Source organism: Coenobita brevimanus, chromosome 23 (assembly GCF_032717465.1).
Source record: "Coenobita brevimanus isolate Jiangsu-jjx chromosome 23, ASM3271746v2, whole genome shotgun sequence".
Lineage (NCBI taxonomy): Eukaryota > Metazoa > Arthropoda > Malacostraca > Decapoda > Coenobitidae > Coenobita > Coenobita brevimanus.
In genome coordinates this window covers 53,235,402-53,251,171 of record NC_136976.1, presented here as the reverse complement: position 1 = coordinate 53,251,171, position 15,770 = coordinate 53,235,402, and the positions used below count along the sequence as shown (strand labels likewise).

General features: G+C 42.1%; 1 protein-coding gene and 1 non-coding gene across 2 annotated transcripts in view; both read right to left on the bottom strand.

Annotated features, from left to right (window-relative positions):
• The window catches only part of LOC145392974 (importin-4-like), a 332,091-nt gene that overhangs the window by 14,039 nt on the left and 302,282 nt on the right, over positions 1-15,770 (bottom strand). Inside the window, exons 16-18 of the mRNA XM_080267268.1 lie at positions 15,593-15,769; positions 15,104-15,293; positions 10,148-10,299 (exon numbers count right to left, since the gene is read on the bottom strand). Coding sequence (XP_080123394.1) covers positions 10,148-10,299; positions 15,104-15,293; positions 15,593-15,769 — 519 coding nt within the window. The remainder of the gene's footprint in view (positions 1-10,147; positions 10,300-15,103; positions 15,294-15,592; position 15,770) is intronic.
• On the bottom strand, positions 7,121-7,239 carry LOC145393122 (5S ribosomal RNA). The gene has a single exon (XR_013896139.1). It is a non-coding gene; the product is annotated as a 5S ribosomal RNA (ribosomal RNA).

The window sequence follows — 15,770 nt, the reverse complement described above, 5'->3', positions numbered from 1 at the left end:
ACAGTGTTGATGTTCAGGGGTGGTGTGGCAGCCTTGCCTGGAGCTTTTCAGGTAGGCAGCAGTCAGGTCCAAACTCCATTCACTCCATTGAGGCAAGGAACCTTCCCATGCAGGACAAGTACACATTACATCCTGAAGCAGTGACCCCTGGCACGTTAAAAAAAATCCTGATGGTGGTCACTTAACTAACTGGGACTCTCAGTGATCAACAGCCCATCATAGGCTGAGAGTAAGTGTACGATAGTGACTGTTAACTCAGGGCTATCTGTGCATATCCTAGTCTGTGCTTAAATTGTATGTCATTTAATAAACTGATCCAGGCTCTGGAGAGAGAGAGAGAGAGAGAGAGAGAGAGAGAAATTCACTCACACGATGTAGTGGTGCTCTTGGACGACTGCCCTGTCCTCTCTTCCTTCCTTCCTCTCGTCTTTCTTTCCTTCATTCTTTTCTCTTCCTCCTGTCTGTGGGCAACATGCCGAATGGTTTCCTGTACACCTAGAAATCATTTACTGTGCTGGGTGGTAACCATATAAGTTTAACCAAATTATGGCACCTGGTGGTATTGTGGGTAATTAAGGTGCTCCAATTGGATTGAGCCTGTGCAGGTTTATATCCAAGGGATGGGTGGGGTTTACTGCCCATGCAATGCCACTCTGAGATGAATGAGGCTGGTCACTCTTATTTTGAATGTCAGAACCAACTTGCCTAGCCCTGGGCTACAACACTCCTCATGGGGCAACCCAGGATTAGATGATGACAACGACAACAAGTGTTTTATTCAGAAGTAAACGTATTAGGCTGGGGGTCAGACGACACATACTTATCCAAGCGACCTTTAAAGGTCAGTACTGTATCACAATTTACTACATAAAAGGGCAATTTGTTCCATATATTTCCAACTCTTTTACAGAGGAAATGCTTAGCTTCATGCAACAGGAATCATTTGCCAATTATTTTATGCCCATTGCCTCCAGTACTGCATAATTCAAGTGATCAACAGTGAAGTATTTACTGACAGCCATGTTATCATGTCCTCTGAATTATCTTTGTAACCTCCATTTAGTTAGGGTAACGATACTCATGGCTTCTAAACATTCCTCGTATAGTTTATTTCTCAATCTAGGTATAATTTTTGTCATCCTTTGCTGTACTCTTTTAAGTTTCTCTATATCCTTTTTATAATACGGTGACCAAAACAGAACGCAATATCCTAAGTGTGGGCAAACTAAGGAATTATACAAAGTGGTAATGGGGGATTATGCACTACTTGATGTAGTGCTGCTCTCGGGTGTCTGCCCTTTCCTCTCCTCCATCCTTCTTTCCATCCATCCTCTTCTGTCTTTCTTTCCTTCATTCTTTCCTCTTTCTTCTGCCTGCGGGTGACTTTACAGTCTTGTGTCTTTCTTTCCTTCATTCTTTCCTCTTCCTTGTGCCTGTGGGTGACTCTACACTGAGTGACAAGCCAAATGGCTTCCTGTACACCAGGAAACCATTTACTACGCTGGGTGGTAACCATATAACCAAATTCTGGCGTCTGGTGGTTTAGTGGGTAATAACGGTGCTCCATTCGGATTGAGCCGGTGAAGGTTTATATCCAAGGGGTGTTTGGGGTTAATTGCTCATGTAATGCCACTCAGGGATGAGTGAGGCTGGTCACTCATTTTAAATGCCAGGACCAACTTGCCTAGCCCCGGGCTCCTACGCTCCTCATGGGGCAACGTAGGATTGGATGATGGATGGATGGATGGTAGTGGGGGAACCCATCATCCACACACTTAAGTGTCACAGTACTCTATTTTAGGGTAGCTCTACGCTGAGCGGCAAGCCAAATGACTACCTGTAAACCAGAAAAGCATTTACAACGCTGTGTGGTAACCTTATAATCAACCAATGCATGTTCCCTACGTGGCAGAAAGTGGGTTGGCGGAGGGTTAGTGCCCCTCCCCGGAAAACAATTAACTAAAAATATGTACAAGAAGCCTCAGACCAGGAATAACCAACAGGTCATGACTCAGGACCAAACAAAGGACATGGTGCAGACTGCGACATTGAATGTAAGGGGTGCGAATGATGAGGTGAGGGAGAGACTTTTCAGGCACTTGAGGATGCAAAAGTGGATATATGTGGGATAACTGACAAAATGGAGATGTGAGACTGTGAGAGAATGGGAATAGGGATGGGGTATATGCATCGGAGTAGGAGAGAATGAGAGGGCACAAGGAGTTTGTACTGTTGAGTGCAGAGACAGAAGGAGAATATAAAAGAGTATGGATCCGTCGGCTCAAGGATTGTGTGGGTAAGAATGAAAGTTGGACTACAAACGTGGGCGATTGTGTGTGTGTATACGTCAATGGAAAATCATGCAAGCAGAGTGAAAAAAGAGTTCTGGAAAAATGTGGATGTGTACATGGAAAAGTTTGAAATGAGTGACTTTTTTTTTTTTTTTTTAAATAATGAATGAAGGAAAAAGAAAGGAAAAAAAAAAAGTCCATGTGCCTAAAGGCATCCTCCATTCATAAAATATTTAAAACAACTGGATTTGAATTGAAGTGGATTAAATGTTTGTGGGAAACAACTCCCAAGGAAGTGAATTCCAGAGAGTAGTAGCTCTGGGGATAAAAGAATTTTGATAAGCAGAGGTTCTGCATTGCAGAGGAAACAGTGTGAGTTCATGGGCACTCCCAGCTGCCCGAGTATTTCGGGAGAAAACGTGAGGGGAAGGCACAACTGATGCCAGTTTGTCAGAGCACTTGCAGTAAAAATATTGATAAAATAATGTTAAAGAAGCAACATCTCTATGTACTGATAAAGGAGGAAGGTCCTGCGTAATGGCAGGATTATTGATTAATCTAATGGCTTTATTTTGAATTTTGTCCAACTGCCTCAATGCAACCGCTCAACATCCACTCCACAGTGGTGAACAGTATTCGATCTGAGAACGCACATTACTTTTGTATATTGTAGCCATCTGCTCATCAGTGAAGAACTCACGAACTCTGTACATAAGTCCCAGTTTTTTGGAAGCATTTTTAACAAGGGATTTAACATAAGCTGTCCAGCTTAGGTTGGGGTTTAGAGTAACACCTAGGATATCAATTGTAGTGGATATGGGAATATTGACATCATTTAAAACTATGTGAGAGTCCGAGGGATTCTTTCTGTTGGAGAAATTAATGTATCTAGTTTCCTGAGCATTAAATGAGACCAGATTTGTTTGTCCTCATTGATTAATTTTAGAAAGGTCCTGGGTCAGAGAAATTGCTGTGTTTATTTGGGAATTTATAAATATCAAATTGTGTAAAGGAGGTACTCAATGTGAATGAACTATGAAGGGTTGAGTCATCAGCATAAGAGTGTATTGGGTTGTAGGTGACACATAGGAGGTCATTTAAATGAAAGTGAAAGAGGGTTGGCGCCCAAACTGATCCCTGAGGTACGCCAGCATTTATGGAATGAAACTGAGAATAAATTCCATCTACCATGACCCATATTTTTCTATTATGAAGGTAAGAAGAAATAAGAGGAACCAGTGATGCAAGGCTATAGTGTGACATCTTAGACAATAAGGCCCGATGCGATACTCTGTCAAATGCTTTTGATATATCAAGTGCTATTGTGTGTGTTTCACCGTGTTGGTCTATTGTTTTGTTAATCTGATGGATAAGAAGGCAAAGAATGTCTACAGTTGAACATTCCTGTCTAAATCCAAACTGCCGATCATTGATTAATTTATTGATTTCTAGATGCTTGATTAGGTGTTTGTTAATTAGTGTCTCAAAAACTTTACCCAGAATGGTAGTTATTGCAATTGGTCTATAGTTTGATGGATCAGACGTTGTCCCCTTTTTAGGAAAAGGATGGATATTTGTTTCTTTCCAAAAGGCTGGAAAACTTGAGACTGTTTTTGATTGGAGATATGAATGGAAAAGTGGGGGCTATGAAGGTGGATGGAGATGGTGAGTGGGGTGTGCCTGCAGAAGTGGATGAGAATGGCAGTGCTCTAGTGGACATCTGTGTAGGGAGGGGGTTCGTGATAGCCAATACCCTCTTTAGACACAAAATGATCCACAGGTATACGAGGCAAGTGATAAGAAAGTAGGGTGGTGAACTGAATGACCAGAAGGCAATGACTGATTGTGTGTGTGTGGATGATAGAATGAAAAGATGTGTAATGAATGCAAGAGCAGATAGAGGCTGGGGGAGAGGACTTTTTAATCACCACTTGGTGGTGGTGAAAGTCAAGGTTCAAATGAAATGAAGGAGGAGGAGGAAAAGGGAAGGACACGAGGAAGTAGTCCATACAGGGAGGGCAGGAAGGTTGTAAGAGGATGGAAAAACAGCAGAATACAAGAAAAAAGTGGAGCAGTGACTAGGTAAATATGATTTGGAGCAGACAGGGGATGTGAAAAGTGTGTGCAAGACATTCACATATGAAATCTGTGCAGCATGTGAGGTGGTGTAAGGGGTGAAGAGAAGATGAAAGGGAATGCAAAGAACAGCATGGTGGAATGAAGAGGTGAGAAAGGCTGTGGAACAAAGAAAGCATAGACTGAGTGAATGAGAAACAGAGGCATGGAGGAAGTTGAGAGACAAAAGAGACAGTTATATGTAGATACAAAGAGAGAAGTGAAAAGATTAGTAAGAGAGAGAAAGAAGAGAGTGGATGAGGAATTTGGAAGGAATTTGAGTGTCAAGTGGAGGGAAAATATGAAAATGTTCCAGAAAGAGGTAAAGAGAGTTAGACAGGGTGATGAAGAAGTAAGTCAGGAAGTGAAAGATAAAAATGGTATATTGCTGGTGGAGAAGGAAGAAAAAGTAAGCAGATGGAGAAAACACTTTAAGGAATTGTTAACACAGAGAATGAATGTAATGCAAGTATATGTGGCTGGGGAATGGCTAGGAGGAGGAGGGAGGTAAGAAGAGGGGAAGGAATCAGTAGGATGGATGTAGTGGAAGCAATGAAGTCAAAGTGAAGCAAGCCCCAGGAATAGAAATGCTGAAGCATGGGGGAGAGATAGTAGTATAATGGATGTGGAGGATTTGCAAATTGGCCTGGGAGGAAGGTAGAGTCCCGGAGGATTGGAAATCAGATATAATTATTCCTCTGTACAAAGGAAAAGGAGAAAAAGAAGTGTGTGTTAATCACAGAGGCACTTGTTTTCTTACTGTAATGGGAAAAGTATACGGTAGGATATTTCTTGACCGAGTTAGGGAAATAACAGAATTAGTTGGAGAAAAACAGGGAGGTTTTGGGAAGGGAAGAGGTTGTGTAGATTAGATATTCATTCTTAGGTCTTTAGTGGAAAAGTTTCTAGATCAGGGGAAAGAAGTTGTATGCAGCCTTCATGGATTTGGAGAGAGCATATAACAGGGAGGACAGACAAAGAATGTGGAAAGTATCAGGGATACATGGAGTAAATAGGAAGTTGTTGAATGCTGTGAAGAGAATGTTTGGGGGGGACTAAGGTTGCAATGCATATAGATAGTAAACTGAGTGAATTCTTCTATCTGAATATTGGATTGAAACAGGGATGTGTCATCTCCCCATGGTTGCTCAATCTGTATAAGGATGGGGTTACAAAACGAGATACAAGGTAGGGCAGTGGATGTTGGAGTGACCCTTATAAGAGAGGGCAGTGTTTGGTAACTCCCTGTACTGTTGTTTTCAGATGATACTATACTGTTAAGTGCAGATGAAAGGGAACTGCTAGGCTTGGTGAATGAGTTTGGGAGTGTGCGTAAGAAACGGCATCTAAAGGTGAATGTAAGGAAGGGTAAACTTATGGTCTTTCCAAGAAATTAAGTCACTGAATGTACAGTGAAGCTGGATGAGGAGGAAATAGAAAATGTGAGTGCATTTAAGTACTTGGGTAGTGTGACGAGTAAGGATGGAAATTTAAAGGGTGAAGTGCTTGAAGGGGGTATGACAGGGAAGACAGGTTGTCCATTCTCTCAGAGCAGTGATAAGGAATGCCGGGGAAGAAAGGTTGTCCATTCTTTCAGAGCAGTGATAAGGAACAGGGAAGTGAGCATGGAAGTGAAAATGTTACTGCATGACAGTATTGTGATACCAACTCTAACGTATGGCAGTGAAGAATGGACCTTGTTGGAAGGACACAAGTCAAGAGTGAGAGCAGTGGAAATGAGTCATTTGAGAGGAGCATGTGGCATTACATGGAAAGACACAATGACAAATGAGGAAGTGATGGAGCTCTGTAATATGGATGTGGATGTGACAGAAAGCGTTTGCAAAAATACACTGAGGTGGTAAGTCATTTGAGAGGAGCATGTGGCATTACATGGAAAGACACACTGACAAATGAGGAAGTGATGGAGCTCTGTAATATGGATGTGGATGTGATAGAAAGCGTTTGCAAAAATACACTGAGGTGGTTTGGCCATGTGGATAGGATGGAGTGTGAGAAACTAATGAGGAGTGTGTATGCAAGTAAGGTGGAGGGGGGGGGAGGGGGAGGCCAAGGATGAGATGGAGGGATGAAGAGAGGGGGGGGGGGTGAGCTGGAAGCAAGGCAGTGAAGTGGCACTGGACAGGGAGTCATGGAGGCGATTTGTTTGTGGCCACCCCTTAAGGGATTGAGGTGTCTGGCAACAGTCAGAGCACAGATAGGATGATATTATCTGATTTATATTCAAATGCTCTACTATGAATCCAATCAATTTATTGGCTTTCTTCACAGCTTCTGTACATTATTTGCTGGTTTCAAATCGTTTGTTATTATAACTCCTACACCTATTTCATGGTCTACCCTATCAAGCTGGACATTATTCGTGTTATAACTATCTCTTACATTTTTACTGCCAATGTTCAGAACTTTATTAATACTGAAATCCATTCGCCATGCTTGGGCCCAGTTAAACATATGATTAAGATCTCTCCGAACTGCCTGCCTCTGCAGTGCTGTATCTGCTCTGTTATCTATTCTAGTATTGTCAGCAAATTCTGAAATCTTACAACATAATCTTTCATCAATATTTTCATTCATTCATTGCCAGACGCCATATATCCCAAATGGGGTGGCCAAGGGCTTAGAGTTAATTGTTTTGCAGGGAGGGGCACTAATCCTCCACCAACCCCACTTGACCCATAGGGAGAACGTTATGCCAACAGCATCTGGTGTTCCCAGGCAGTCATCCATCCAAGTACTAACCAGACCCAACGTTGCTTAACTTCGCTGATCGGACGGGAAGCGGTGTACTCAACGTGGTATGGCCATATATATATATATATATATATATATTGTATATATATATATATATATATATATATATATATATATATATACTATATATATATATATATATATATATATATATATATATATATATTATATATATATATAATACATATACAACATATATATACCATATATATATATATATATATATATATATATATATATATATATATATATATTGTATATATATATATATATATATATATATATATATATATTATATATATATATAATACATATACAACATATATATACCATATATATATATATATATATATATATATATATATTGTATATATATATATATATATATATATATATATATTATATATATATATAATACATATACAACATATATATACCATATATATATATATATATATATATATATATATATATAATATATATCAATCTGACATATTTAGCAGACGTGGGGTAATTGTAATCTGTAATCGTATTCGATTGTAATCGATTACAGACTTTTGTGTAATCGTAACCGTAATTGACTACAGTAGGTATGCATCATTTATGTATATTAAAAAAAGAACAGGACCTAACACTGAACCCTGCGGCACTCCACCTACAACGTTTATCCAGTCTGAGGGGAGGGGAAGAATGGTGGTGATGGGAGGGGAAGAATGGGGGGTGAGGGAAGGGGAAGAATGGGGGTAAGGGGTGGGGAAGAATGGAGTGTAAAGAGTGGGGAAGGGGGGAAGGGGTGGGAAAGAATGGGGGGTGAGGGGGGAAAGAATGAAGGGTGAGGCGAGGGGAAGAATGGGGGTGAGGGAAGGGGAAGAATGGGGGGTGAGGGGAGGGGAAGAATGGGGGGTGAGGGGAGGGGAAGAATGGGGGGTGAGGGGAAGGGAAGAATGGGGGGTGAGGGGAGGGGAAGAATGGGGGGTGAGGGGAAGGGAAGAATGGGGGGTGAGGGGAAGGGAAGAATGGGGGGTGAAGAGAGGGGAAGAATGGGGGGTGAAGGGAGGGGAAGAATGGGGGTGAGGGAGGGGAAGAATGGGGGGTGAGGGGAAGGGAAGAATAGGGGGTGAGGGGAAGGGAAGAATAGGGGGTGAGGGGAAGGGAAGAATGGGGGGTGAGGGGAAGGGAAGAATGGGGGGTGAGGGGAAGGGAAGAATGGGGGGTGAGGGGAAGGGAAGAATGGGGGTGAAGGGAGGTGAAGAATGGGGGTGAGGGAGGGGAAGAATGGGGGGGGAGGGGAAGGGAAGAATAGGGGGTGAGGGGAAGGGAAGAATAGGGGGTGAGGGGAAGGGAAGAAAAGGGGGTGAGGGGAAGGGAAGAATAGGGGGTGAGGGGAAGGGAAGAATAGGGGGTGAGGGGAAGGGAAGAATAGGGGGTGAGGGGAAGGGAAGAATAGGGGGTGAGGGGAACGGAAGAATGGAGGGTGAGGGAGGGGAAGAATGGGGGGTGAGGGGAAGGGAAGAATGGGGGGTGAGGGGAAGGGAAGAATGGGGGGTGAGGGGAAGGGAAGAATGGGGGGTGAGGGGAAGGGAAGAATGGGGGGTGAGGGGAAGGGAAGAATAGGGGGTGAGGGGAAGGGAAGAATAGGGGGTGAGGGGAAGGGAAGAATGGGGGGTGAGGGGAAGGGAAGAATAGGGGGTGAGGGGAGGGGATGAATGGGGGGTGAGGGGAGGGGATGAATAGGGGGTGAGGGGAAGGCAAGAATGGGGGGTGAGGGGAAGGGAAGAATAGGGGGTGAGGGGAAGGGAAGAATAGGGGGTAAGGGGAGGGGAAGAATGGGGGGTGAGGAGAGGTGATGGGAGGGGAAGAATGGGGGGTGAGGGGAGGGGAAGAATGGGAGGTGAGGGGAGAGGAAGAATGGGGGGTGAGGGGAGGGGAAGAATGGGGGGTGAGGGGAGGGGAAGAATGGGGGGTGAGGGGAGGGGAAGAATGGGGGGTGAGGGGAAGGGAAGAATGGGGGGTGAGGGGAAGGGAAGAATGGGGGTGAGGGGAGGGGAAGAATGGGGGGTGAGGGGAGGGGAAGAATGGGGGGTGAGGGGAGGGGAAGAATGGGGGGTGAGGGGAGGGGAAGAATGGGGGGTGAGGGGAGGGGAAGAATTGAGGGTGAGGGGAGAGGAAGAAGGAAGGTGTGAGGGGTGGAGATGAAGGGAGGTGAGGGGTGGGGAAAAAGGGAGGTGAGGGGTGGTGAAGAATGGGGAGTGATGGGTGGGGAAGAAGGGGGGTGATGGGTGAGGAAGAAGGGGGGTGAGGAGTGGGGAAGAAATGGAGTGAGGGGTGTCGAAGAAGGGAGGTGAGGGGTGGGGAAGATGGGAGGTGAGGGGCGGGGAAGACGGGGGAGCGAGGGGAGGGGAGAAAGGGAGGTGAGGGATGAGGAAGGGGGAGGGTTAGGGGAGAGGAAGAAAGAGGGGGAAGGGGAGAGGAAGAAAAGAGGATGAAGGGAGAGGAAGATGTTGGGATGAGGGGATAGGAAGATGTGGGGATGAGGGATGAGGGAAGAGGAAAAAAGGGGCAGAAGAGGGGGAAGAGGGGAGTGGAAGAGCAGGGGTGAGGAAGAACAAGCAAAGGGAATGGAAGAAGGGGTGGGGGGAGAGGATGAAGGGGGAGGTGAGGGGAACTGAAGATGGGGGGGTTAGGGGAATGCAAGAAGGGGAAGCTGAGGGAAGAGAGAGGTGACAGGAAAGGGAGAGGGGGAAGGTCAGGGGAGAGGTAGAAGGGGGAGGTGATGGGAGAGGATTTAGAATGCTAAGTGATAGGGAGGGAGGGAAGGGAGGGTGAGGTTCTAGAAAGGGAACTGAGGTAACAGGAGAAATGAGAGTTAAGAGAAAGAATGGGTGGTGTGAGGGAGAAAGGAACAGGAAGGGAAGAAAAAGAGGAAAGGGTACAAAACCTTCAGTGTTCTAAAGAGCAGTCCATACCTGCTCCATAGGTACATTGGCTGGATTGGCAGTGATAAGTCTGGCCACGGCACCACAGATGTTGTCCAGTGCTCGAGGGAAGGACTCCTTGCTTAATGCCTCTGATAGCGCTGAGAGGATGCTGTTATACTGGCCTAGGATGGCATCTCCACCTGGTATTAAGTCAAGTTATTATTATACAGTATTAAACTCCTTTACTCCTGGTAACACAAATTATTATTAAACTCCATCTCACCTGGTAACACACAAGGTATTATTGTATTTAATGCCATCTCACCTGGTAACACACAAGCTATTACAGCATTTACCTCCATGTCACCTGGGGAGATAATGGTTAGATGAGGAAGAAATTGGTCGGTTGCGGCTGTATACACAGCTGATGTGTGAGAAAGGGAGTCATGATAATTCTGACTGTACATTTCTTTCTAAATCATCAGCTCACCAATAAATGCTTCAGATTTATTTATTTACTTTATTTTTTCATGATTTTATAAAGAAAATATTGAACAATTTTAACAAAATGGAATTACCTTGTGCATTTTGAACTTCTTTATGACAATGCACTCACGTGTGTTATGTTTATGGGGTGTGTTTACAAGGAGTGAGTGGGTGAATAAAATCCAAGTGCCAGACAACAAAGATCATATGGTACTAATGTGTTTAAAGAGGAGGCAATGTTTCCATAGAAATTTCTTACTGTGGCCCCAGATATGAAATGTGAGTATTGGGTATAGTGCACTGATACAGTCTATGTAGTAAAGTATATATCAATTACAGTATACAGGAAAAATTGGTAACCAGAAAGGTATGTTCCCCAAACTTTCGGTTAACTGGGATTGTGCTGTATTTAACAAATAAAATCTGCTGTATGTTCATACACATATGGTACCTGTGACACATTAAATGGATCAAGTGAACAAAATATTTTATAAAGGTCTCTGATATTACACTTAAATTTATGATGTCCAGTGGAGTAAGTGGTATAAGTACATGGCATCCTGTGCACCTTTATTCGAATTCTAATAAGAATTATTGGGGGGGGGGGGGAATCACATACAAGATATCTTAGTTGTGTCGAATGAAATAAATTCAGAACCCAGTTGGGAATTAGAGGCTTCACCAAACCTGTTTCAGCAGTCTGCCACCAGGTGGTCTAACGTCTCCCAGCCTCGATTAAATATTTTTGCGGGTTTTAAAGACCTGTGAAATTATACCTAATATTAAGTTTATAATAATACTGCTATTTATAGGAATATTTTTTCCTATTCAATCAAGCGCATATATATATATATACCTGTAAAGAAAGACAAACTAAGCTTTCAGAGAATCTTAGCTTGGGGACTAAAATAGTGTGCTGTCTATTTACATATATTTAAATAACTCGTGTGCAGTTACTAAAAGGAGATTACCTTCAGGACTTCTGATGTGTGTGTTTTAGCATGCTTTAAAGTAGTAAGCAGTTCCTCTGAAAATAATGTACTGAACGATTGCTTAGTTGGTGAGTCAGCCATATTAATCCAAACAAACGGCAGTGCCGTACGACACTATAATCATAATAGAGTATGAGGAGTTAAAGTTTAATCTTACTAAACTGTGCAGTGGAGCCAGGGAAATATTTAAAAGAATTATTTGTGTTAGACTTTGGTTACTAAGATGATCAAGACGTCCAACAGGTCCGTATTGTTAGGAAAAGTCATACGTCAGGCAGGGCAGCATATCGAAAGGTGTTGCTAATTGTGCAGCTACACATCTATTTTCTTTTGTGGATACTAATGAATGACAAATATTTTAATCACTATTATCTTGGTTTATGGATGGTTCTAGTAAAATTGCCAAGGTTTTATCTCTATGTTATGCTTACAGAGATGAGTAAACTAACGAAAGCGGAATTTTCAAAATGACACTTATAACACATTATATATAATCAAAGGGTTCCCATATTGTAAATTCTTTGTAGCATATCATGCCATCTGGGTAATTTGATGAGTAAAATATGTTTTGAGGTGTTTTACTTTGTGTCAAAATTAAAAAGAAAATAAGCACTGGCTACTTTTCCAGTGCTTACCCAGCACCAGAGCTGGGCGACGGAAGCGAACCTAGTGGCATATTTCTGAAACAGGATCTGGTGAAGTCTCTAATTGAATATAGGAGGTGGTTTATCATTACATTCTTCTGACCAACCAGATTATTTACAACTGCAACCAGCTTTTATTCTTGCCATTACGTAAGACAATCTTACTTCGGTAATACTTTGTCATTTGGGCTATTACAGTATGAACAACAACTCTTCTCTCACAAACACATAATGCAATCAAGTTAGTCTGGTTCATTGCACACATCATTTGCATTCAGCTTTCCTATGTTGTCTACACAAAGAACTGATGAAAGGACCAAGCAACAGAGACTTTTCATGTGCAGGAACAATGATTGTCTTCCCTACTTCAGAATAATGACTGTCAAAGATAGACTTAAGCTCACTGATATACAGAATATATCTGCTCAGTCATCAGAAGAAAGATCAGAAGATTCAATGTCTTCACAACAAATCAGATCATGGTCAATATTTCTATAATTTCTGAAGCTACGAACCTTTTTAACCCATCCTGTCTGGGTGTCATGTATACATGTCCCCCCGGGACCGTCCGGGTGACACGTATACATGATCTAGTGCTTCACAGCGTTGTCTGAATATTCCGAGGGTTATTTCCACCACACACAGCCACTGGCAACCTTCCTGCATGCATTTGAGTCATTCTCCAGTTACATGCATTCCTCCGTAATGGACAGACCTACACAAAATGTTTTCCCTGTGTCTGGATCCTTGGCTGAGCGCCTGCAGCCGCTGACTTCAACACACACACATATACATATACACAGTATACACATATAGTAATACCTCGATATATGATCCCCCTAGATGAGATACCCCAGCTTTACGATGGGGGTAGAAATACCACCTTACTCCACCTAATGATGGCCAAACCCCAGTTTAACAGTGGGTTTCGATATTTTTTTCAATTCTGATGTCATTTTAGACTAAAATTGTGTTCAGGTTGATTTATAAACTGTTTTTAGACTTGGATCAATGCATTTTAGCCATAGATGGAGTGAACATTGTCATTTTGGAGTACAGACTTGTATTTCATGATTTTCAGATTTTATTTGTTGGTTTTAGTGAGTTATTTACAGCTGTTAGGCTTTGGTAAGCTTCCTTGGCAGCTGTTAGGCATTTAGACTGGATTTAAACTTTTTTGGGGCTCATTTGGGTGGGTTTGGGGCTTGGTTTGGAGGGAAACCCAAGACTGGTAAACGCTCCACATTACTTTACATGTTAAAAGTACCGTAAAACACCCTAACTTTGGACATTTTTTACGTGTTATAATGAATAACTCTGTGTAAAATGGTGCAATTTTATCCCTGTTGGTGTCATGTGGTAGCCAGGGACAGTACCTACTGAATCCATATAATTTTTTTTTTTTTTTTTTTTTTCTTTTTTTTTTTTAAGTGTCCGAAGCTAGGAACAAATTTCCTAACTTCGGACAGCTCTTCCAAACTTCAGACATCCATGTATTTGCCCTTAAAACATGAGAATGGTTAATAGCACCTACCTCTGGACACACTGTCCAAACATCGGACACTTAAGAAGTTTTTAAAAAATGTAAAAAAAAATATTGGTCACTCGTGGCCCGAGTTATACATATGTAAAGAGAAATATCCAAAAAATATCTTCTTTTTTGAGCTCATAAATTGAGATCACATTAAGATGCACCATATCACATTGTAGTGAGGTATTCTGGCCAAAAATATAACTAAGAACTCTTCAGAAACTTTTTCAGACGAAAAAATTATATAAAAATGCATTGCATTTATTCCAAACTGTAAGAGGAACTGCCCTCCTATTCCTAAACAAAACTTCACTTAATTATTAAGTAGCTACCTCACTGACTCAACAAATGCATACTGAAATAACAAAATATAATGTTAAACACTTCCTACTGGTTCTGATGACACCCACACACCCACTAACACGCACACAAATCAACAGACACACGCACACACAGGCACATGTTATGAAGGCACCATGAAACGTATTAACGAGCTACACACTTTGGTCTTATACACACACACACACACACACTCCCCTAAGTGGCCTGTGCTTGTAAAACACACACACACACACACACTTTCCTAATAGGCTTGTGTTTGTAAAACACACACACACACACACACACACACACACACACACACACACAAACACCTATAGTTTGTATTTTTCCAGTAATTTGTCTGTCCGAATTTAGGAATTTATTCTGTTAAATACAGGGATATTCATTAAAACAGTCATTGCAAGATTATGCAAGTATATATTTTAAAATAGTATACTGCCCAGTATGTACAACACTTTTCCACATATAATCATACTAATCACGTTCTTACAATTGAAACTGTTTGTTCTGCGTGAACAAAGTTTTGCAGGGTTAAAAATGTCATTTTTTTTTTCATTTGATTCATAAATTTTTTTCACCCACACATATTCAAGCTAGTTTGATAGGACTTATACATAATAATCTTTGAAGATTACCCTACCTACCCACATCATTATTTTTGCAAATATCGCACTCTCTTCCAATAAACATGAATTATTACATTTTTTTGTAAAATGTCTGAAGTTTGGGAGCTGTCCGAAGTTATGGTGTTTTACGGTACCCCGATATACGATACCCTGCCTAACGATGGGGCTTTACCTAACCAATTACATCATTAAACTTGGGTATTCCTGTATACAGACTGATCTACATAACACCCAGTGAAAAAGGCAACACAACCATTCACTGATCATTCAAGCATTCAAAATTATTCCTGAACCCATTTAAAAGACAACTCCATGCACACAATTTTCCCCCAGAACAGAGACAAGACTAAAAAAAAACCATGCTAGTCACGGCCAGGCCCTACCATGCTTTCCAAGGACCCCTAGGCCATAGATGGAGTTGGATCGGACCTCGTCATCTTCATTGCGGGCACCTTGCTGGAACAGCGGCAACAACTGTGGCACAAACTCACCACTGGCCGGTCCCAGCACTTCCACTGCCTCAGCCAGTGTACCCAGGCTAAATGACTGCTCAGCCACACTACAGCTCTTCTTCTGAACACATAAGCAAGACAGTACTTAGCATAATGGAACTTTGCTCTCAAGTCATAAGCAAAAATATAATCAGCAAAGTAAGTAAAGGATGGATTACAATTTCAGTCATGTAACTTGTGTAACTTCTACATTTATGTAAAACAAACTACACCGATGCACATTTTATCATCAACAATTATGAGTCATGACAAAAGGTTGCTGAGTGACATAAAATCAAGGACATTTATTAAATACTGGAAATAGTGTCCATAAATACCCAGCTCAACACAGAGGATAGACGATAAAAATATAAGTCTTACCGTTTTATTAACAAACAAAGGCAGGAGCTCTTTAAACTGCGTGGCAAACTCAGCCTGCGTCATGGCCTTGCCGAGACTGGGTACCACCTCACCAGCATATTCTATCAGCATCTCGTCATGTTCTGCCTCACCCTCATCTTCGCTTCCAGCCTCATCAGCCATGTCCTGACACATTGTC